The sequence below is a fragment of the Ovis aries genome, chromosome 4 (genome assembly GCF_016772045.2).
Source record: "Ovis aries strain OAR_USU_Benz2616 breed Rambouillet chromosome 4, ARS-UI_Ramb_v3.0, whole genome shotgun sequence".
Taxonomy (NCBI): Eukaryota; Metazoa; Chordata; class Mammalia; order Artiodactyla; family Bovidae; genus Ovis; species Ovis aries.
Window position 1 is genome coordinate 88,648,529 of NC_056057.1, and position 25,539 is coordinate 88,674,067.

The window sequence follows — 25,539 nt, forward strand, 5'->3', positions numbered from 1 at the left end:
CATACATACACTATCATGCATAAACAGATACAGTCAGTGGGTTGCTATATAACACAGGAGTCCAGCCTGGCACTCTGTGATAATCCAGATGGGTGGGACAGAGGGAGAGGAGAGGAGGAGGGAGGCAGAAGATATGTGTATAATTATGGCTGATTCACATTGCTGTATGGCAGAAACCAACACAACACTGTCAAGCAATTTTCTGCCAATTAAAAAAGTAAAAAATAAAATCGCCCCCCCCAAAAAAAAAAATGAAATCTGGCCATATGTGACAACAAGGATGAATCCTGAAGGCATTATGTTAAGCGAAATTAGTTAGCCACAGAAGGACAAATAGTGCATGATCCCACTTACATGAGTTAAATAACAGTCAAATTCATAGAAACAGGGAGCAGAATGGTAACTGTCAGGTCTGGACTGAAATGAAGATGGAGTTGCTATTCAACAGCTACAGATTTTCAGTTCAGTATAAATTCTACAGATCAGCTGAATGATATTTTGCCTATAGTCAATAGTACTATACTGGGCACTCAAAATTCATTAAGAGAGTAGATCTCATATTTTTTGTGTATTTTTAGAATAAAAACTAATTTTTACTTCCAAAGAATCTCAGTCTTGATCTCATTACAACTATTGCAATGATATCTTATACGTTACCCAACTTAAAAAAATCTCCACATAATAATGTGTGTGTATAGGTATATATGTATCAATACATAAACATACACATTATGGATATTACTCCCAAATCCCAAAATAAGTTTTTGTATGAAGGAGTATATATATATACATTTTATTTTTTTTATTTTAAAAAAATTTTTTTTGAAGGAGTATATAACCAGTCATTCAGTTCAGTTCAATCGCTCAGTCGTGTCTGACTCTTTGCGACCCCATGAATTGCAGCATGCCAGGCCTCCCTGTCCATCACCAATTCCCAGAGTTCACCCAGATTCATGCCCATCAAGTTGGTGATGCCATCCAGCCATCTCATCCTCTGTCATCCCCTTCTCCTCCTGCCCCCAATCCCTCCCAGCATCAGAGTCTTTTCCAATGAGTCAACTCTTCGCATGAGGTGGCCAAAGTATTGGAGTTTCAGCTTTAGCATCAGTCCTTCCAATGGAAACCTAGGACTGGTCTCCTTTAGCATGGACTGGTTGGATCTCCTTGCAGTCCAAGGGACTCTCAAATCTTCTCCAACACCACAGTTCAAAAGCATCAATTCTTCGGCGCTCAGCTTTCTTCAAATCCAACTCTCACATCCATACATGACCTCTGGAAAAACCATAGCCTTAACTAGACAGACCTTTGCTGGCAAAGTAATGTCTCTGCTTTTCAATATGGTATCTAGGTTGGTCATAACTTTCCTTCCAAGGAGTAAGCGTCTTTTAATTTCATGGCTGCAATCACCATCTGCAGTGATTTTGGAGCCCCCAAAAATAAAGTCTGACATTAGGATGAATATAAAAAATTAAATATAATATGTTGAATTGTGTTTATGTATTTATACTATATTTATGTATTATACTATGCTTAAGTAAAAAATGCTAATGAAGAAGAGAGCGTGCTGAGATCAGCCTGGGGGCAAAACCTACACCGAGTTCAAGTGATCTTTGAACATTATCCACATTTCTTTTGGCAGAGAAAGGCAGGGGAAAGCACCCTGTTCTCACACAGAGGCAGGCTAGTACTGCATTTCTGACCCTGACTCACTGAGGGTGCCCCCGTCACCAAGGCCATTTGAATGCTCTAATTTGCAGAAACAGTCATCTGTATTCCCTTCTTACCAGGACATTTTTACCACCTGTTTTAGATTTCCATGTATCTGAAACAATCCAGGTAATATAAGTTGCACTGATTTTAGGATTACCCTTTCTTTTATGGCTCCACATGTCAACTGTAGTGGGAGTCCCCAGCTGAACTTCTATTCCACAGCTTTAGTATACATCACAGCTGAGTGCCCGGCACATAATGTATTAACATGGTGCCAACATGGAAGACACTGTTGTAAAATTACCATCAACAGTAGTGGGACGCTCAGCTGCACAGAGCTGGTGATCCTTTGACAGCTGTGCTCCACCAGAGCAGATATAGATCTTCAATGGCTTCAACTAAGAAACAAATCCAGTGCTGATAGCAAATATGTGACAACTGAAGAACGCTGTCCATCCGTGACTGACGCTGGGGCATTACTCATGTTGAAAACTACCTCCTTTTGAAGGAAACTAACTCTTCTATCTTACCAAAAAAAGCAGTCATAGGATTCGTATCAAATAAATTCTACATGACAAAGAAAACAGCCAAGCCAAAAATCAGATGGAACTCAGCAGACCAAAGCATATTTGGCTTCAAAATATGTTTGTTCATGTTGTCAAGAGCATTGAATCTTTTTTCAACGATGAGCCCCCTCCTTGAGATTCTTGATTTTAAAACAGGGTGCTATGAGAAAAGGTTTAAAGAAAGTAGAAAATGAACACAAGGTTAAAGAACCTGAAAACAGAACAAAAGCTAAAACAGAGAATAGTGAGTATATGGGGTGAGATAAAAGCAGAAGATCATGGTTAAGTGTTCCTATGCACAGTAGGTCAATTAGTCACAATATAATCCCTCATACAGGCACCACCGTTCCCATTTTGAGGCTTTCCTGGTGGTTCAGTGGTAAAGAATCCCCTCAGCTAATGCAGGAGACATGGGTTCAGTCCCTGGGTTGGGAAGATTCCCTGGAGAAGGGAATCGCTACCCACTTCAGTATTCTTGCCTGGAGAGTTCTGTGGACAGAGGGGCCTGGCAGTCCATGGAATCGCAAAGAGTAGGATGTGACTGAGCAAGCATAGATGTCCCCATGCTACCAATGAAGAAACACCTCAGAGACGAAAATAGCGAGCCATGATGAGATGGTTAATCTGTGGCAATGCTGAGATCTACACTCTGATCTGTCTCATTCTTTGGTTTGCAGCCATGTTGTCCTCATATAGAGCTCCTTGAAATTAACGTTTTAAAATCCTAAAATTTGAATTTTTAAATATCCTACTTTCTTGCCAATTTATCTAATTTCTATATATTTCTATTTTTAAATATTATAAATTCTGCTCATTTAAAAAAAAATCACCTTATTTTACCACTTCACACCAAATGCCATGCAGTTAAATGTAAAATGTCTTTCCTACTTATGGATATTATCATGCTTCTAATTTTTTAATTGTTCTGAGGATCCTGGCAAATCCTTTACATGTACTTTACTCCAACTTGTTGTTCACAGCAATGTCTAGGCAGTGATTACTGTGCACATCTCTTTTCCCTGGTGGCTCAGACAGTAAAGAATCTGCCTGCAATGCGGGAGACCTGGGTTCGATCCCTGGGTTGGGAAGATCCCCTGGAGGAGCTAATGGCAACCTGCTCCAGTATTCTTGCCTGGAGTATTCCCATGGACAGAGGAATCTGGCAGGCTTCAGTCCATGGAGTTGCAAAGATTTCGACACCACTGAACGACTAAGCACACAGTCTTAAGACGTGTAGTCTTAAGATGCTCATCTGGTCTCCATGAAGATGTGTATCAGTGGAACTGAGCCCCAGGGATATCTCCTTGGCTGCTGGTCAGTACTACAGATTTAAGTATAGGAATAGTTAAGAATATAGGCATCTCTCTGACTGTCTGGGCTCAGCAGCCTGTCTGCAGCACGGCAACAGTAAAGTCTTCTAACCTCAGGACTCAGTCTGGCTCCAAAACACTCCACGTTCTAGAAAAGCAGCCTTCAAAGTTTGTCTCATGTACTTCCTAAAATAATTTTGAAAAATTATGTACCCTCTTCACACATTTTTAAATTGACATATAGAAATTTTAAATATAAATTTAAAGAGTTGCAAAGGGTATGATTTCTGGTGTGTTGGAAACACTGACATTTAACATGAAGCAGTGATATTATTTTTAAGTGGATTCAAGGGAATTTATCACAAAAAGTGATTTCATCACCATCCATTAAAAAACACCTCTATAGTTCTTCTTTAATAAAAAATTTGATATTGTTTTTTGCTTTGAATTTTTACTTTGATTCTATTTATTCCTCATAAATTTAGAATTTTACCCTACTATATTTTAATGCTTGACAACAAAATACCACACAAGTACACTCATCTCATATGCTAGCAAAGTAATGCTTAAAATTCTCCAAGCCAGGCTTCAACAGTATGTGAACCATGAACTTACAGATGTTCAAGCTGGATTTAGAAAAGGCAGAGGAACCAGAGATGAAATTGCCAACAACTGTTGGATCATCGAAAAAGCAAGAGAGTTTCAGGAAAACATCTACTTCTGTTTTAGTGACTACGCCAAAGCCTTTGACTATGTGGATCACAACAAACTGTGGAAAATTCTGAAACAGATGGGAGTGCTGTACCAACTGACCTGCGTCTTGAGAAATCTGTATGCAGATCAAGAAGCAACAGTTAGAAATGGACACGGAACAGACTGGTTCCAAATCAGGAAAGGAGTACGTCAAGGATGTATATTGTCACCCTACTTATTTAACTTATATATGCAGAGTACATCATGCAAAATGCCGGGCTGGATGAAGCACAAGCTGGAATCAAGACTGCCAGGAGAAATATCAATATCCTCAGATATGCAGATGATACCACCCTTATGGCAGAAAGTGAAGAACTAAAGAGCCTTTTGATGAAAGTGAAAGAGGAGAGTGGAAAAGTTGGCTTAAAACTCAATATTCTGAAAATTAAGATCATGGCATCCAGTCCCATCACTTCATGGCAAATAGATGGGGAAACAATGGAAACAGTGAGATACTATTTTTTTTTTTTTTGCTCCAAAAATCACTGCAGATGGTGACTGTAGCCATGAAATTAAAAGACGCTTGCTCCTTAGAAGAAAAGCTATGACCAACCCAGACAGCATACTAAAAAGCAGAGAGATTACTTTGCTGACAAAGGTCCATTTAGTCAAAGCTATGTTGTCATGTATGGATGTGAGAGTTGGACCATGAAAAAAGCTAAGCACCAAAGAATTGATGCTTTTGAACGATGGTATTGGAAAAGACTCCTGAGATTCTCTTGGACTGCAAGGAGATCCAACCTGTCTATCCTCAAGGAAATCAGTCCTGAATATTCATTGGAAGGACTGATGCTGAAGCTGAAATTTCAATCCTTTGGCTACCTGAGGCTAAGAACTGACTCATTGGAAAAGACCCTGATGCTGGGAAAGATTGAAGGCAGGAAGAGAAGGGGATGACAGAGGATGAGATGGTTGGATGGCATCACCGACTCAATGGACATGAGTTTGAGTAAGCTCCAAGATTGGTGATGGACAGGGAGGCCTGGCGTGCTGTAGTCCATGCGGTCACAAAGAGTCAGACACGACTGAACTGAACACTTTATTGATGCTCTTATAATTATCTGATGCAAACAGCTGACTCACTGGAAAAGTCTCTGATGCTGGAAAAGATGGAAGGCAGGAGAGGAGGACAACAGAGGATAAGATGGTTGGATGGCCTCATTGATTCAATGGACATGAACTTGGGCAAACTCTGGGAAATGCTGAGTGACAGAGAAGTCTGGTGTGTTGCAGTCCACGGGGTCACAAAGAGTCAAACATGACTTGGTGATTGAACAACAACATAATTAGCTGTTGTCCAGTCACCCAGTCACATTCAACTTTTAAAATTATATGTACCTACATATATATAAATATGTACATAAACTTTAATTTTCTCTGATCATAAAGCCCTACATGTTGTGGGGAGAGAGAGAGGAAGGAGGGAACGAATGAATGTATTTCCTTCTGGAATATAACTCAACATTATAAAAGCCCACAGATTCATAGTTAGCAGCAAAAAACTGAAAGTTTTCCTCTAAGATTGCGAAGAAGATAAGGGCATCTACCACTTTTAATCAACATAATACTAGAAGTCCTATCCCTAATAAAAATGAAAAAGGCAAGAAAAGTGAAAAGCATGAAAACCAAAAAGGAAAAAGTAAAACTGTTGGCATATGACATAATCTCTTCAATAAATGTGCTGAGAAACCTAGATATCCATGCGCAGATGGTACATCTTACACCACACACAAAACTCAACTAAAAATGGATGAAAGACTTATAAACAAGACATAAAATCATAAAACTCATAAAAGAAAACATAAGGGAAAGTCTCCTTGACATTAGTCTACTCAATGACTTCTTAGATAAGACATTAAAAGCACAAGCTGCGAAAAAGCAAAAATAGCCAAGGAGGACTGCATCAAACTACAAGTTTCTGCACAGCAAAGGAAACAATGAACAGACTGAAAAGGCAATCTATGCAATGGGAGGAAATATTTGCAAACTGTATCTCTGATAATGAGGCCATATCCAAAATATAAAGAACTTGTATAACTCAACGGCAAAAGGAAAAAACCTGATCAGAAAATAGGCAAAGAAGAGAAATAGATATTTCTCCAAAGAAGATATACAAATGGCTAACAGATACATGAAAAGATGCTCAACATCAGTAATCAGGAAAATGCAAATCAAAACCACAATGAGATGTCACATTACATGTGTAAGGATGGCTATTATCTAAATAACAAAAGAAAACAAGTGACTGTAAGGATGTGAAAAAGCTGGAACCCTTCTAACGCTGTTCATATGTAAAAAAAATGATGTAGTTGCTATGGAGAACATTACTGAGGTTTGTCAAAAATTAACAGTAGATCTACCAAATGATCCAGCAATCCCAGTTCTGAGTATATACTCAGGGATATAAAGCCTCCATCTTGAAGAGATATTTGTACTCCTATGTTCACTACATTGGAAGGACTGAGGCTGAAGCTCCAGTACTTTTGGACACCTGATGCAAAGAGCTGACTCACTGAAAAAGACCCTGATGCTGGAAAAGATTGAGGACAGGAGGAGAAGGACATGACTCACAGGACGTGAGCCTGAGCAAACTCCGGGAGATAGTGAAGGACAGGGAAGCCTGGCGTGCTACAGTCCATGGGGTCGCAGAGTCAGACACGACTTAGTGACTGAACTAACACATGTTTATTGCAGTACTATTCCCAGTAGCCAACATAGGGAAACAAGCATCCATCTATAGAAAGAATATGTGTTATTCATACAACAGAATACTACACAGCCTTACAAACGAAGGAAGTCTTGTCATTTGCAATAGCATGGAAATATTGAGTGCTCGGAAGACATTATGTTAAGTGAAATAAGCCAGACACAAAAAGACAAATATTGTATGATCTCACTTATACGTGGAATCTTAAAACAAAAAATCTAACTTATAATGACAGAGTAGAATGTTGGTTACCAACAGCCTGGGAGGTGGACAAAAAGGAAAGATACTGATCAAAGGGTATGAATTTTGAGTTATGAAAGGTTCAAGTACAGCATGGTGACTAATAATAACGTGTATACTTGAAATTTCTTAAGGCTAGATCAAGGGTTCTCACCACACTAACACACGAAGGTGACCATGGGGGTGATGAATATGTGAAATGATTACCATAGTCAGGTCAATTTAAAATGTCTGCACATACCAGTCATCACATTGGACACCTTAAATACATAAAAAATTTGTCAAAAATAAAAATCAAAGTAAAATTCCTTCTAAATTTAGTTTATTACAATTACTATCCAGGTGATCCAAAAGAAGTATGACAAATGAATATTAATAAATATGAAAAGTAAACATATTCATTAGAAATGCATGTCTTAATGAAATGGATAGAGCTATTTTTCCTATTATTTCATGTATATACAAATGATTGTAGCTTAATTCTACACTGAGACAGTTCAACATCAATTTTAACCCGTTTTCCTTCTCTCCTACAAATTCTAAGAAAATAAGTAGATGGGGCATTATTACAGCACTATCAATTTGTTCCCTTCATATCTGAATGTACAAAAATACAGTGATTGATAAGCAAAAACTATTTTTCAATCATCCAGCAGTTTAAAACTTGAATAAATCCATCAACTTTGTTGAAAGCAGAGAAATAGAAGACATCTAATTTTCAGGAGGATTTATTATATCATTGGTCAACTGTTTTCTCATAACTACCAGGAACATTATTTTTTTTTTTTCTTTTTGAATGGTGACGTGGAGGTTTTCCACTCTAGGAAAAACATCATGGTAAGATTCAAGTTGGATGAGAGGTGAACCTTTCTTTTGTAAAGTTAAAGAAAGAAGTCTGAAAAGTGGGTTGAGAGAGAACTTGCACTTAGCAGGCTCTTCCCTGAAAGGAAGGGCTCCAGGGAACAGTATTTATGAACTAGAAGAATCATATATCAATTCTATTAAAGCTGAACTTGTGCCTCTGTATCCCTTGGCAAGTCCTCTTGTTTACCCAAGTGGTCCTTCATCTCAGGGTAGCCAGGGTAACAAAGATCTGAAAGTGCTTTTGAATTCCAGCCTCAATACGGCACACAGAAGCAGAAGAACTGGTCCTTTAAAGGGAATATGTTTCCCAAGGAACTTCTAGATAAATGGGAGCTTGGGGTGTGAGAATGAGGACTGGATATCCTGTTAATCTGGGTAGGTGCTGGCTCAAAGGTCTTCCTCTGATACCTACTGAGAGACTGTATTTTTAAAAATAATCTAAATAGTAGAGAAAACATTTTAATTAGATTACAGACCACAAACGGGCCATATTATCTGTGGCTGGTGCTAAACAAGAACCAGGAGGTATCATATACAGCCTTTGTATTCAAGGAACTTCCATTTTATTAAAGGCAAAGCGAAAGTCACTCAGTCATCTCCAACTCTTTACGACCCCATGGACTGCAGCCCCGCCCCAGGCTCCTCTGTCCATGGGATTCTCCATACAAGAATACTGGAGTGGGTAGCCATTCCCTTCTCCAGGGGATCTTCCTGACCCAGGGATCAAACCCAGGTCTCCAATTTACTGTGTTGGCCTAAACGTTCGATAGGGGTTTTTCATTAATATCTTATGGAGAAACCTGAATGAAATTTTGTTGTTGACCAGTCACTAAGTTGTATCTGATTCTTGATCCCATGGACTGTAGCATGCCAGGCTGCTCTATCCTCTACTAACTCCCGAGTTTGCTCAGATTCATGTCCATTGAGTTGGTGATGCTATCTAACCATCTCATCCACTGCCGCTCTCTTCTCCCTTCAGGCCAACCCAATATGTGAGCCATCTGCTGAGAAAACTAGATTCAAGCAGGAAGAGGACTTGTGGGTAACATTATTAAAGCAGCGGCTCAGGGGAAGAGGAAAGAAGGTGGCTATAGGATGCATTATTCTAGAAAGGAAGAGTGTGAGGTCAGAAGCTCTGGGCAGCAGGGGGTGTATCTCCAAGGAACTACACCAGAGAAAAGTTAAATGTGGACATTTTCCATGATAGAAGGCATCTGGTAACCAAGAGAGGACCACAGAGAGCACTTATATATTAGTACAATGGCATTTTGCCCCTTCACAACTATTCCCTCCTCCAGCCTACCCAAAATTGGTAGAAAAGAACATACGAGCAGGCAAAAACAAAACGCAAGTGAGGAACAGACAATAGTACCCTTTCCCCAGGACAGGTTTCTGGGCATGCTGGGAGGAAACAAAGGAAAAGAATGTGAAAGTGAAAACGTTAGTCATTCAGTCACGTCTGACTCTTTGCGACCCCATGTGTTGTAGCCCACCAGGTTCCTCTGTGAATGGAATTCTCCAGGCAAGAATACTGGAGTGGGTAGCCATTTACTTCTCCAGGTGATCTTTCTGACCCAGGGATTGAACCCAGGTCCCTGCATTGCAGGCAGATGCTTTACCATCTCAGCCACCAGGGATGCCACCAAGGGAAATCTTACCCTTTGGAAATGGGTACGTTTTGATTTAAAGTGATAGGAAATTTGAATACCTAAACATGTTATTTGACACCTGAAAAGTGGTTCAGAGTGTAAAGCATCTGCTAGCAAAGCAGGAGACCCAGGTTTCATCTCTGGGTTGGCAAGATCCCCTGGAGAAGGAAATGGCAACCCACCCCAGTATTCTTGCCTGGAGAATTCCATGGACAGAAAAGCCTGGTGGGCTACAGCCCATGGGATCACAGAAAGCTGGACACAATCAAGGAACTAACACTTTCACTTTCAAACATGTGACTGGATACCTGAAAATGGGCAGCAAAGCTCTGGTTTCTGCTAAGATCTCTCCCACTAGAACAGGAGGGTATTTCTGGAGCACATCGGAGAGCAGTACCATGAGAAAAGTTGTTTGCTACTTACACTCTGTGAAATGTTTTCCACTCAATAAATTGGCTACATAGATCAAATAATGATGAAAACAGCTCCAAAACTTTGCTCTAGAAGAAAGTCAAGGATTATAAGGGGACGTCAGGGGCTTTCCTGATAGCTCAGTTGGTAAAGAATCTGCCTGCAATGCAGGAGACCCCAGTTCGATTCCTGGGTCAGGAAGATCCTCTGGAGAAGGGATAGGCTACCCACTCCAGTATTCTTGGGCTTTCCTTGTGGTTCAGCTGGTAAAAAAAAATCCACCTGCAATGCAGGAGACTTGTGTAGTCCATGGGTCACAGAGAGTTGGACACAACAGAGCAACTTTCACTTTCTTTTCATTTTACTTACAAACTGTAAATCCCTCCTCGAGATGTTGAGATTCACAGATACACACTTTCTCCCGAGCTCTCTCAATGCTGTTTTCCATTAGCGCTTTTCAGCAAGCATCTGGAATCTTAATCCATCACGCTTTCCTTCTAATTCAGATGCCACTAATGATCAGGATCCACACATTAGCTTCTTTTACTTCCAAATAATCTCTCAATGAATGTAATTTCTGTATTTGGCCAATGTCTGTCTCTTTAGGCTTCATTTTCTTCTGCACCAGTAGCATGAGTTTTACAAAAATGTTATTTCTGGCAAATTTATTTAAGAGGAGAGAATATTGTATTTTGAAAGATGAAAATGAGAAAAATGAAATGTGTGTGGTTTGTGTTTTCCTTTTGATGCATTAAGAATAGGCATACTTTTGACAGATGATTTTAAAATGTAGTATATTCTATTTTCGTCAGCAAGAGTAGCTGGATAATGAATAATACTTCAAAACTAATTTTGGCCTTAGTAGATACTAAAATGAAAAGAACTATGTTTTTTTGAAAAAATATGGTTACCTTTCTCTTGGTTTATTTTTATTTAATCTCTCTTAAACATGTCCCAGTAGCTTGTTATTCTGTTAAGCTTCCCATAAGTGGCAATAATCTTTCAATAGTTTGACAGGTTATTATAATTCTGGTTCAGAATTTAAAGTTTCCAGAAGCAAGTACTGAAGTCTGCGTTTCCCATCATTTCCATGAGGTAGAAGAATGTTCTGTTCCAATAAGCATAAATATATTTGTCTAATGACACATCTCAATAGCTTTTCTTACTGTTCCTTGCCTTTCTATTGTATTATTTGCTTTGATGGGGGTCAGGGACAGAGACCTATTAACCTTCAAATGTCTTTAATAAGACAGCACCACTGGATGAGAGAGAAAGAGAGAGGGTATCGCAAAAAACAGTGCTGCTTCCCAGGAACTTTTCTGTGTGTGGCAAGAACATTTAACATGAGATCTACCCTCTTAAAGAACTTTTAGGAGAACAATACAGTATTGTTAACTATGGGCGCAACTACAGACAGCTAACCCTAGAATTTTAGTCACCTTGAGTATCTGAAACATTATACTGCTTGCCTTGGAGAAGGAAATGGCAACCCATTCCAGTACTCTTGCTTGGAGAATCCCATAGACAGAGGAGCCTGGTGGGCTACAGTCCATGGGGTCACAAAGAGGTAGACACGACTGAAGTGACTTAGCATGCACTCCTTGAAAAGTAAGTTCCCATTCCCAGCTCCCAGCAGTTCCTGATTTGTTTTTTAAAATGAATTCCCTTGCATTTATTTCCCCAGAATCAAGATCTACCTTGGCCTTCCATAGGGTATCATTAGCTCTTCTGTTTTAGGCACTCGAAGAATGCTTACTGTCTGTAGGGAAAGTGTGTAAGTGTGGTAAGATCACCACATATCAAGAGATTGGTGACCACTACACGACAACAAGCCACTCCCTGTCCCTTCCAGCGTCAGCCTGTTGTCTGACTATCCCTCTACTTCCGTTCAGATGGTGTCATTAAGGGTATGGGCTAAAAATGAAATGTCTCAAAATGGTAAAAAGCTATAAAAGTGGAGCAACAATGCTGTACGTTATTACAGAGAACTAAACTTTCCCAGGTTCACTAAGAGACTATGAAAAGACGAATTTTCTTGACTGACGATACCATTTGTCTACATTCCCTCACCTCTATTAAAAAAGAAAACAAAGGTAAAAATAAAGCTTCAATAGATGACTACCACTCTTCACGAATCAAACTTGTTTATAAACATCGTTTTTATTAGATCCCAGGTTCCATATTCTAAGTTATGTACCAACCTCACACACTGTTTTCTACCTAATTGCTGGCAGGAAATCTGAATTACAGGAATGAAATAGGCAACGGCTAGAAATCTTGATTACATTTATTGGAAATATGGACTAAATAAGGCACTTTACTATTAGACAGAAGGATGAATCGATCTCCAGCAAAGCACAAACTGTTGTAACAGTAACATTTAGAAAACATGTCGGAGGCACAATTCACTATGATGATGGAGGAGAGAATCCCTTTCCTGTTGAGTAAGATGAATTTAAGATAAAAGTAACCACGTTGCTGAAAAGCTGCAGTTGGTCTGCATTTAGGAGATACATTTTTAAAGAAATCTGTGCTGGGAACAATAATAAACACATCCTTTAGTTCTTACAAATTAACTCAGAATTCATGAGGAAATGCACGTAAGATATTTCAGCCAAACTTCCCTGTGGTAAGAGTAATAAAAGGGACTGTCTGTGCATTAAGTCGCTTTAGTGGTGTCTAACTCTGCAACCCTGTGGACTGTAGCCCACCAGGCTCGTCTGTCCATGGGATTCTCCAGGTAGAAATACTGTAGTGGGCTGCTATTTCCTCCTCCAGGAGATCTTCCTGACCCAGGGACCAAACCTGGTCTCTTAAATCTCCTGCACTGGCAGGTTGTATGTTTACCACTAGTGCCACCTGGGAAGCCCCCAAGAAAATAGTATTGGAGGCTTAATGTAATATTTCCTAACTCCCAAATATTTTAATTCATTTAAAGTGTCCATGTATAATTTTCCTAGTATAGCATCTCTTTATAAATACATTTTGAATTTATTAGAAATTAAATGGGAAGCATTTTTTGAAAATTTTACTATTTGTGGCTCATTATTGTTAAAATAACTATATAAAAATTAACTCATTTCATTGAACAAATATTTAAGTATCAATTAAATACACTTTGTAGAGATTACGCCAAGTGAAAAAAAAGCCAGATACAAAAGACTACATTTTGCATATCATTTATATGAAATGTTCAGAAAAAAATTATAGCACTAGAAAGCATTTGAGTGGTTTCCTGGAACTGAGTAAGACTGCAAATGGTAATGAAGCAATTTTGTGAAATAATGTGTTCTGAAACTGAATTGTGATGATAGCACAAGTGTATACATTTATTAAAAATCATCTAAATTTCAATAAGAGAATTTTATGCTATACAAATTATACATCAGTAAAACTTGAAAAAAAACAATTCTTTAAACATCGTGGTATTGAGCATCTAAGTGCCTTTGCACTCCCTGAAGAACTCATGGAGTGCTAGAGTAGGGTAGCGTTCATGAAGCCTCCAAATTAATATGTTAACATCCTAATCCCCAATGTGATTGTACTTGGAGGCAGGGCCTCTGGGAGGTAATGGGGCTCAGATGAGGTAATGTGGGGAGAGACCCATGAGAATACGGCTGTCCTTATAAAAGGATGAAGAGAAATGAGCTGGCTCTCTTCACTATGTGAAGACACAGCAAGAAGGCAGCCATCTGTAAAGCAGGTTTTCACCAAGAACCTAACCTAGCATGGTTCATCATGTAATCAGAATTAGTAATCACAAAAGACCTACAAACAAAAATCCAACCCTGATGGTCCCACTGGTAACTCTACCAAACACATAATGATGATTAATACTGATTCTTCACACCCATCCAGGAAGTTTTTATGAGGCCAATATAAAACCAGACAGAAGTCACCAAAGAAGGGGTACTACAGACCAATCTCTCATGAACAGAGATTTTAAAAATCCTCAACAAGATACTAGAACACTTAATCTAGTAACAAAAAGAATTACATATCATGACCAAGTGGCAATTACGTCAGAAACGCAAGGTTGGTTTAACACCCCCAGTACCATATAATGCAATGTACCATACTGATAGAATAGAAGGCAAATACCACATGATCATCTCAATAGAAGCAAAGAAGACAACTGACAAAGTCCAGCACTCTTTCATGGAAAAAAAAAATTCCACTCAAACTAGGAACAGAAAAGTTTCCTCAAACAGATAAAGGGTATCTATGAAAAAGGCACAGCTAACATCATGTTTAATGATGAAAGACTATGCTTTTCCCCTATAATCAAGAATACAAGACTGTCCATTCTTGCCACTTCTATCTAACTTTGTACTGAAGGAACTAGGGCAATTAGTCAAAAAAGTAAATAAAAAGCATTCAGATTGGACAGTAAGAAGTAAAAGAATCATTATTTGCAAATGTCATGTTAAATAGAGAAAAGTCTAAGAAATCCAGAAAAATTATTAGAATAAACAAGTTCAGTCAGGGTGCATCATATGGAACTAATATATAAAAATCAACTGTATTTCTATACACTTGCAATAAATAATCCAAAAATGAATTTAAATGAAAAATTCCATTAATAATAATATCAAAAAGAATAAAATACCAGAAATAAACTTAACCAAAGAAATAAAAAAACATACCTTGAAAACTACAAAACACTGTTGAAAGAAATTATAGATTCAGATATGTGAAGACATCCCATGTTCCTCAGTAGGAAGACTTAATATTGTTAAGATGGCAATACTCTCCAAATTGACCCCTGGTTCATTACAACTCCTATCTGAATCTTAGCCGGTGATATTTACAAAGTTTTTGCAGAAGTTGACAGTGATCCTAAAACTAATATGGAAAATCAGGATACCCAAAATAATCCTGAAAAAGAATGTATTTGGAAGACACACACACCTGATTTAAAAACTTAATACAAAGCAATGGTAAACAAGATAATGCGGTACTAGCATAAGATTAAACATATAGACGTATCATTGGAATAATTTTGAAATTGAGAGTACAGAAATAAACCCATATACCTATGGTCAAATGATTTCCAAAAGGGTACCAAGAATACTGAATGGACAAGTAGTTTCTTCAATAAATGGTGTTGGGAAAACCAGACTGTCATACACAAAAGGAAGTTATACACTACATACTATGTACCAAAATTAGCTTAAAATGGATCAATGACCTAAATGTAAAAGCTGAAATCATGACAGTGTGGGCAAAAAACCACAGGAATAAAAGTATGTGACCTTGGATTCGGCACTGGATTCTAAGATACGACACCAAAAGCACAAGCAACAAAAACTAGATAAAACTTAGGCTTCAAAAGATTTTACCAACAAAGTAAAAAGACGATGCATGAATGGAAGAAAACATTTGCAAATCATATATATATATATATATATATATATATATATATAGAGAGAGAGAGAGAGAGAGAGAGACAGAGAGAGAGACAGAGACAGAGACAGAGAGAGAGAGAGACAGAGAGACAGAGAGAGATAGAGACAGAGAGTCTAGTATCTCAGTGATCAGTGCAAAGAAATAGAGGAAAACAACAGAATGGGAAAGACTAGAGATCTCTTCAAGAAAATTAGAGATACCAAGGAAAGATTTCAGGTGAAGATGGGCTCAATAAAGGACAGAAATTGTATGGACCTAACAGAAGAAGAAGAGGTGGCATGAATACACAAACGAACTGTACAAAAATGATCTTCACAACCTAGATAATCACAACGGTGTGATCACTCACCTAGAGCCAGACATCCTGGAATGTGAAGTCAAGTGGACCTTAGGAAGTATCACTATGAACAAAACTAGTGGAGGTGATGGAATTCCAGTTGAACTATTTCAAATACTAAAAGATGATGCTGTGAATGTGCTGCACTCAATATCCCAGCACGTTTGGAAAACTCAGCAGTGGCCACAGGACTGGAAAAGGTCAGTTATCATTCCAAATCCTAAGAAAGGCAATGCCTGAGAATGCTCAAACTACTGCACAATTGCACTCATCTCACACGATAACGAAGTAATGTTCAATATTCTCCAAGCCAGGAGAAGACTCATGAGAGTCCCTTGGACTGCAAAGAGATCCAACTAGTCCATCCTAAAGGAGATCATTCCTGAGTGTTCATTGGAAGGACTGATGTTGAAGCTGAAACTCCAATACACTGGCCACCTGATGAGAAGAGCTGACTCATTTGAAAAGACCCTGATGCTGGGAAAGATTGAGGGTAGGAGGAGAAGGGGCTGACAGAGGATGAGATGGCTGGATGGTATCATCGATTCGATGGACATGGGTTTGGGTGGACTCTGGAACTTGGTGATGGACATGGAGGCCTGGTGTGCTGCGGTTCATGGGGTCGCAAAGAGTTGGACACAACTGAGCGACTGAACTGAACTCAGGCATCAACAGTACATGAACCATGAACTTCCAGATGTTCAAGCTGGTTTTAGAAAAGGCAGAGGAACCAGAGATCAAATTGCCAACATCTGCTGGATCATCGAGAAAGCAAGAGTTCCAGAAAAACATCTATTTCTGCTTTATTAACTATGCCAAAGCCTTTGACTGTGTGTATCACAATAAACTGAAAATTCTGAAAGAGATGGGAATACCAGACAACCTCATCTGCTTCCTGAGAAATCTGTATGCAGCTCAAGAAGCAACAGTTAGAACTGGACATGGAACAACAGACTGGTTCCAAATTGCTAAAGGAATACGCCAAGGCTGTATATTGCCAGCCTGCTTATTTAACTCATATCGAAAGTACATCATGAAAAATGCCAGGCTGGCTGAAGCACAAGCTGGAATCAAGATTGCCGGGAGAAATATCAATAACCTCAGATACACAGGTGATACCACCCTTGTGGCAGAAAGTGAAGAAGAACTAAAGAGCGTCTTGATGAAAGTGAAAGAGGAGAGTGAAAAAGCTGGCTTAAAACTCAACATTCAGAAGACTAAGATCATTGTATCCGGTCCCATTACTTCATGGGAAATAGATGGAGAAACAGTGGAAACAGTGAGACTTTATTTTTCTGGGCTCCAAAAACACTGCAGATGGTGATTGCAGCCATGCAATTAAAAGACACTTGCTCCTTGGAAGAAAAACTATGACCAACCTAGACAGCATATTAAAAAGCAGAGACTTTGCCAACAACAATCTGTCCAATCAAAGCTATGGTTTTATCAGTCATCATGTGTGGATGTGAGTTCAGTTCAGTCGCTCAGTCATGTCCGAATCTTTGTGACCATGGAGTGCAGCACGGCAGGCCTCCCTGTCCATCAGCAACTTCCAGAGTTTACTCAAACTCATGTCCATTGAGTCGGTGATGCCATCTAACCATCTCATCCTCTGTCGTCCGTTCTTCTTTTTAGTCCAACTCTCACATCCTTACATGACTACTGGAAAAAAACATAGCCTTGACTAGATGGACCTTTCTTGGCAAAGTAATGTCTCTGCTTTTTAATATGCTGTCTACGCTGGTCATAACTTTCCTGCCAAGGAGTAAGCATCTTTTAATTTTTGGCTGCAATCACCATCTGCAATGATTTTGGAGATCAAAAAAATGGATGTGAGAACTGGATCATAAAGCAAGCTGAGCATGGAAGAATTGGTGCTTTTGGACTGTGGTGTTGGAGAAGACTCTTGAGAGTCCCTTGGACTTCAAGGAGTCCATCCTAAAGGAAATCAGTTCTGAATATTCATTGGAAGGACTGATCCTGAAGCTGAAACTCCAATACATTGGCCACCTGATGCGAAGAACTGACTCAGTGGAAAAAACATTCATGCTGGGAAAGATTGAAGGCAGGAGGGGAAGGGATGAAAGAGAATGAGATGGTTGGATGGCATCACTGACTCAATGGACATGAGCTTGAGTAAGCTCCAGGGGTGCTGATGGACAGGGAAGCCTGGTGTGCTGCAGTCTATGGGGCTGCAAAGAGTTGGACAGAACTGAGTGACTGAACTGAAGGAGAACTAAGATCCAATAGGCCACATGGTATGGTCAAGTAATAAAAAATAAAGCTTTTTAAAAAGAGATTTTCTTTTCGAGGTGATGAGTATGCTTTAAAATTGACAGTGGTTGCATAACACTATGAATATAGTAAAACAGCTAATATTTTAAAACAAATACCAAACCTCTCTCTTGACTCTGTATGCCCTCCTAGAAATGATTCCAATCTCCCTTTCCATGCCACATAGCCTCTTCCTGAGAGGTTTTAACCTCTTAAAAAGCTGTTTATCCTCTTTATTTTCACTTCATTGTCATATTGTAAGTCAATTCTATTTGGCTGCAGGAATAAATACAAAACCCTTTAATATTTACTATGATAAGGCATAAAAGTAAGCTCAGGCATGCAAATTAGTAAATTCTGAGTGTCTACTAGGTACTAGGATATAAGATTGATAGAACAAGAGTTCTGTTCAAAAGGAGAGAAGAGGGACTTTCCTGGTGGTCCAGTGGCTAAGACTCCACATTCCCAATGCAGGGGCTCGGATTCTATCCCTGCATGGGGAACTACATTCCACATGCAACAACTAATAGTTTGTATGCTGCAATTAAATATATATATATATATATATATATATATATATATATATATATATATATATATATACCCTGCACACTACAATGAAGACTGAAGATCCTTACGTGCCTCAACTAAGGCCTGGTGCAGCAAAATACGTTGTTTCTTTTTTTTTTTTTTTCCCAAAAGAGACAGAGGAAGGGAAACAATACAAAATACACAGATGAGAAACCATTAATTTAAAAATTATAAAGTGATGAGTCAGAAAATATCCACTTAGCAATGGGTTATCTAAAGGAATGAACTGTGCTCAGCAAGTGATTATTTCTCAGTACTAAGGATCCAGCTTTAAAAAGATAAGAGGCAACATCACTGCAGGCAGAGGAAAAAGCAGGTGCCATGACGAGAGAAGGTTGAGAGGTATGAGGAACTTCATGGGGTCCAGGGAGGTGGAAGAGTGACTCAACAGAGGAACAGAGGGGTAAGCTGAGGTCCCGGAGGAAAGGAGAGACTGGCCAGGGGTAGACCTGTAGGGTTTTGAAAGGCAAGATGAGAAGTTTCAGCTTGCTTCTTCTCAACCCTGTAACACTCTGTGCACATCTGCCCTGTTACACATAATCCTCTGCGTACCTCCTTTGACTCCGTCTGTTTTAAGAAAAATCAAAGTTTCCTATTCATCTCTGTCTATCCAGTGCCTAGTCAGTGATTAGCCAGAAGCTCAGAGGTTGAGGTTTCCTGAATGAAGACTCCACATATGGACACCATAATAAGGCAAAAATGCCAAGTCCTGTAAAGAAATTCTGAATGAAATTTAAATAGAATAAAAAATGTTATTGAAAGGCAGCGTGCAGATTAAGGCCAGGAGAATCTTCATGTGAATTCTTCTGGCCAACGTAAGGTTATTTCTACCAGAGGTGGTGATGTTTTGCAAGTTTGAAATCAGTTAAACAGAACATCTTCCAAACTTAATTACACTCATTCCCAGCATCTGAAACATAAAACTGCCAGCAATGAACAGCGTTAGCAATCCAGTGACTGCTCGATAGTCATGAACTGGTTCTCTAACTCAAGCCTACTCACTGGAGCATCCCAAGACATCACCCACAACATCTACCTCAGCACCGCCACTGAAATGGAAAAGCTATAGATTATATTACTAGTAGCTGAAACAGAATTGAGCACTACCTTTTAAATAACACATGATAACACATGCTTTCCTTACGAATGACTGACAAACATTTAATTGCCTAATAATAAGTTTCATATAGCATGCTGGATTTTCTGTTTGCACTACACAGGGGATTCTGCTATAGCTCTAATTATAGCCTCATTATTCAGAAAGGCACACACTGATTGTAACACAGTTGAGACAAAAGTAGCCAAGTAACAGTTTCAGAGTGCAAAGCCACACAATTCTGCAAATCGATAAGGCACGTTTCTTTGGGAGGGAAGGAAAACACATGTTTTTCCCAGCGGGCTTACTGTGGCCTTGAGGCTTCCGCCTGGTCTGTCTGCAGTTTCTCGCCTCCTTCCACTTCCATTGTACAGTAAACAACTCGATTGGGAGCGACTGACCTCAGACCTTGCACTTCCATTATGACAATCTAAAGACAAGAAAAATGTTTCACAGATTTGTCAAATTGACAACAGTTAGCAATAGAGACAGCAGCATGAACTACAATGAGAGAGACCAATTGATATAATTATCTGACAATCTCAATGGTATTTTATCTTCTTTATAATCCATCTTTATTCATGGATGGTATAATACATAACGTTTTGAAAAAGTCTGGTATCTGAAGATGCATCTCCTACCAGCAATTAAGTTAAAGTCTCTAGATATGAGCCACAATGAAGTGAGATAAACACTCAGATCCTACAAAACAGTTTTGGCAGGTCTGCATGAGGTAAAGCAGAATGATGAAAATTCAGTGAATGTGTTACAAGAATACAGGTTGAATTCTATATAAGGTGACTGGTAGACATTGTCACCATTATACCAATTCACAGATAATCATACCAATTCACAGATAGTCAATACCTAGCATCAGAAAATGTCTATACTCATTTATATGACCATCAGCATTTACAAAAGAATTTCCTTTATGGCCAATGTATATCCTACGAAAATATAAAAAATATAACTTGACAAGAATATCTTACTATTAACCAGACAAGGAAAAATCTTTTCCCAATCCATTAATTTGATAAAGTCTACTGGAAAAGAGTAGAAAGAGTGATATTAGCTTATATATTTGTAACTCCTGGGAGAAGGAAAACATACTTTTCAAGTGTGCTTTTTATCTTTGTATAAAAGGCTGCCAATCTTAAAATATTGTAACCTAACATTCTCACTGGATATATACATAAAATATGAATACTACTGAATATTATTTACTACAGCCTTTAAAAAAATTTGCATCATGAATTTTTCTAAATTCTCAACATCCATAAAATATATCCAATGGTATTCATATATATATAAAATACATATGTATATTTTATTTATCTCCTGTTGTATATGTACAAACAAGATTAACAGCATTCATGCCATGTAGCTACCAAAATATCCACTAAAAATGAATGTATCATCTATTGATTTTTAAATACATTACTAAATCATTATACCTTTTGTAGAGTTACGATATGAACCTTGAGGCAAAAAAGCAACAAATCATCTTAATAGAACTTTTATTCCTTTTAGTTCTGGTACAAGATTTTTTTGTAAATACAAATGCCTACTCTTTTGTTTTTCCATAAAAAAAACATATGGTAAACTGATCACCAAAAATACAAGTCAAATTCAGAAGCATTTTCTTCCCTCAGCCAGGGCTTTTATCATTTTGTCACACCAAAATGCATACCAACTTATGAATAAAAACACATTGAAAACAGACTATGAGAATTAATAGATAATAGTAACAGCGTTCACAGTTGCTCTAACACTCAAGGAAGCTGAGGTGAAGTACTAAACATGAAACAGAATTGAGTACAGTAGATAAACCTAGAAATCTTGATGGCACGAGTTCACATTATATCTGTCCTGCATCTCTTTCCGTTGTGTGTTTAATAGCCAGAGTGCAAGAGAGAACAAAGGAAGCATCTGCTTACCAATATTGCTGCTACCGCTACAAGCTATACTATAAACAGGACAACCTAAAACAGATGACTGTGAAACAGTCTTCTGCCCCTCAAAACAACACTCACATCTGTGTTGGGAACATTCTATCCTGCAGGACTGTCACTTTCAAAAGATGTAACTTCTACCGTGAATCCATGCATGCGTGCCTGCTTAGTTTCTCAGTTGCGTCCGACTCTTTGTGACCTCTTGTAGCCCACCAGGCTCCTCTGTCCATGGGATTCTCCAGGCAAGAATGGAGAATGGGTTCCCATGCCCTCCTCCAGGGGATCTTCCCTACCCAGGGATAGAACCTGCATCTCCCGTGTCTCCTGCAGGCAGATTCTTTACCCGCTGAGACACTGGGGAAGCCCACACATATAAGTAAATAAAACAACAATATTCTGCAGATCTGACTTCCAAAAGGAATTCGAAAAGCACAGCTAGTTTCAATTATGAAGGATAAAAGCGGCTAAGAATTCCATGGACCATCATCTCCTCTAACTTTAGGTAACTGTTTCAACCAATTCCCAGCGAAACTTGATAATGAAACTGCAGAAAATAAAACTGATCTCTGTTCTGTCTTCTCTTCCTATTTCTCTAGATGAATGATGTAATATGGATAAAACAAAGTTATTCTAGAAGCATAAAGAAGGGAAGAATGTACAAAATATGAAATAGCATGTTTCTGAACGAGACATTGTCCATCCACAGAGTTACGTGGCAACTCAGGGATGCTCAGGTTGTAGTAAGAGGAAGCTGAGCAGTCTGGTGAACAGGGGACCATAAAAGTACCTCCAGATACGGAGGAGGTCATGAGGTCTGCTGCCCTATTACCAACAAGAACAGTGTGAAAATCAACTATATTCATGGCACTGACACCATTTCCCTTACAACATACAGACTCGTCACTTCCTGGAAGAGTATTTTCCTAAATTTCCTTGGCTATTTAATTTTGACATATAATTATATAGGTTAGTGTTTTGTGAGTTAGCTTGTCTTTTGCTTTATAATTCTCTCTGAAAGCTTCATGAATGAAGAGACCTAAAAGTAATCTTGTGAGGCCAATGGCTGATTTTTGATACCATTAAAGTCCCTAACTCAAAAAACAGTTATCGCGTCAACTGAGTGGGCCAGGTACTCTTTCAGGCTCTTACCTCAGTAAACAAAAACGGAAGAAAAAAAGACTTCCTAAATGTTAACTTCCTAAAGTTTACATTCTAGTAAAGAAAACCAGAAAATGAATAATATAATAAGTAACTGAATTTTATGTTAGGTGCTGTGGTGGGAGACGGGATGAGTGGGTAGAAATTTTACAGAGATGATAAAATTTAAGCAGTGTTTCAAATCTGCACTTATTCTTTAGACTGAGACTTCTGTTTCTAGGAGAAAAAAATTCCTTCTCCGCTGAATAGACTCAACCTGATGGATGAAATGCGAAATCCTTAATATGGATTAACTGCTTGCCTTTCCAAGTTTTCTCAGGCTGAAATCTGGTATCTGATGAGGGAAGCATGGATAATGGGTGAAAGGTAATTATTCAGTTTAGCTAGGCAAAGGTCAGAGGCCCTGGGCTGGAGGAGGTACCTAGTCCATTCCCTCCGGAGTTCCACAGACAAGCATGGTGTAATCTGCCCTTGAAAGTGATCTCGATTTGTTCTGAGACACAACTCCTATTTAAAATACTGTAGGCACTAGGGACCATATCTGTACTATGCTATGACAGGAAAATATCTGTCTTGCATAGACATAGTAACAGAGCATGTCAAAATAATTATAAAAATATGGAAGCTTCTTAGACCATGGCTAAATGAAGTTTTAACTCATTATCCTCCTAACACCATTTTATTGTTAACTGAACAGTCTTGTTGAACATACTGGCAATAAAGCACAGACTCTAACAATTCATAGAAAAATGAACTCATGAGCATAATTTTGTTTTCAAAAGGGAGAGAGAATTCATAAAAGCTAATTATTTACAATGGTGTAAAGATTTTTAAACAATAGAGAAAAGAAAACGTGTTTTGAACTGTTCTCAGTTGTGTGTGCTTACAGAAATAATGGTATGCTTAAACGTTACAAAGTAATTTGCTTTTCAAATTATTTTTATCATTAATGAATTTAAATGCCAAACTCTTGGCAGGGAAAGTTAGACTGTCATTAAATAGCTGATTTTGTTTTGTACAAAACCTTAAGAAAAAAAGGAGTTGGCATTTTTCATTTAAGTCCTTAGGAAACCTGACTCAGGAATGAATGGGAAATTTTATACCTGAGATACTACTTAGGTTCAAATTAAACATTCTTAAGTTATGAGGTCAAAGAGATTGAGAAGAAATCCAGGAGTAAAGCTACTTGGCAAAGTTATTAGCTAATCCCGGAACTGAGTTTGGAGTCAGAAGAAAATCTATTTCTACTCTGACGTTGAATTTAACCTATTAACTTACAAAGGAAAGGTTAGGCTAGAAGTGAAAAAAGAGAGGCAGTTGTCTTCCCTTTAAACTTGAATTTCAAGTTGAATAAGAGGAGGAAGGAATAGAAACAGACATTTGCTTTCTCTGCCACAAAGGTAACAAGCCAAGTATAAGAACTACAAACAAATCTGAAACTGTACCTCCTAAGACTACATACTTCGCTTTGTTAATTAGCAGACTCAAAGAGCAATAGTGGGCCCCAACAGAGAGAGAATAGAACAATGCAAGAAGAGAGCTACAAGCTCTCTTCATTTTTGAGAGGCTATAAATTTAAGCTAGATATTTCGAGCCTATGTGTGGATGTTGTGTAAAAACCTATATACAGAGATGAGCAGTGAGGAAATGCATCATGAAGAATATCCACAGGGAGAGGCACCAGTAGTCAGTGATCAGTTATCTTTGGTTCCCAGTGCTTTGTATACAAGGGATGAATTGTGCTGTCTTGGGGAACACAATTTTAAATGAACAACATGTATACTTGCCTTTTTAAGAAAGAATTTTACTGTACCTATAAGGAAACTGCAAGTCCCAGAAAGGAGGAAGTCTTTACTTCTCATCACCTATAGTACTCAGTATTATACATTCAGTTCAGTTCAGTTGCTCAGTCATGTCTAACTCTTTGTGACCCTATGGGCTGCAGCATGCCAGGCCTCCATGTCTATCACCAACTCCTGGAGTTTATTCAAACTCATGTCCATTAAGTCAGTGATGCCATCCAACCATCTCATCCTCTGTCGTCCCCTTCTCTTCCCACCTTCAATCTTTCCCAGCATCAGGGTCTTTTCAAATGAGTCAGCTCTTTGCATTAGGTGGCCAAAGTACTAGAGTTTCAGCTTCAACATCAGTCCTTCGAATGAATGTTCAGGACTGATTTCCTTTAGGATGGACTGGTTGGATCTCCTTGCTGTCCAAGGGACTCTCAAGAGTCTTCTCCAACACCACAGTTCAAAAGCATCAATTCTTCGGCACTGAGCTTTCTTTACAGTTCAACTCTCACATCCAGACATGACTACTGGAAAAACCATAGCCTTGACTAGATGGACCACTGTTGGCAATATGCTTTGTAATATGCTGTCTAGGTTGGTCATAACTTTTTTTCCAAGAAGTAAGCATCCGTTGTAATATTATATACTACAGCTTGTTTATGCGATTTGATTCTCATAGTCAAAGTAGATAACAACAAGAATAATCAAAAGCTCGAAAGGAG

General features: G+C 38.6%; 1 protein-coding gene across 11 annotated transcripts in view; it reads right to left on the bottom strand.

The window, feature by feature from the left end:
* The window catches only part of CADPS2 (calcium dependent secretion activator 2), a 574,734-nt gene that overhangs the window by 307,269 nt on the left and 241,926 nt on the right, over window positions 1–25,539 (bottom strand). For all 11 annotated transcript variants that reach the window (XM_060414820.1, XM_060414821.1, XM_012177054.4 and 8 more), the window contains exon 6: window positions 20,226–20,347. In XM_060414820.1, coding sequence (XP_060270803.1) covers window positions 20,226–20,347 — 122 coding nt within the window. The remainder of the gene's footprint in view (window positions 1–20,225; window positions 20,348–25,539) is intronic.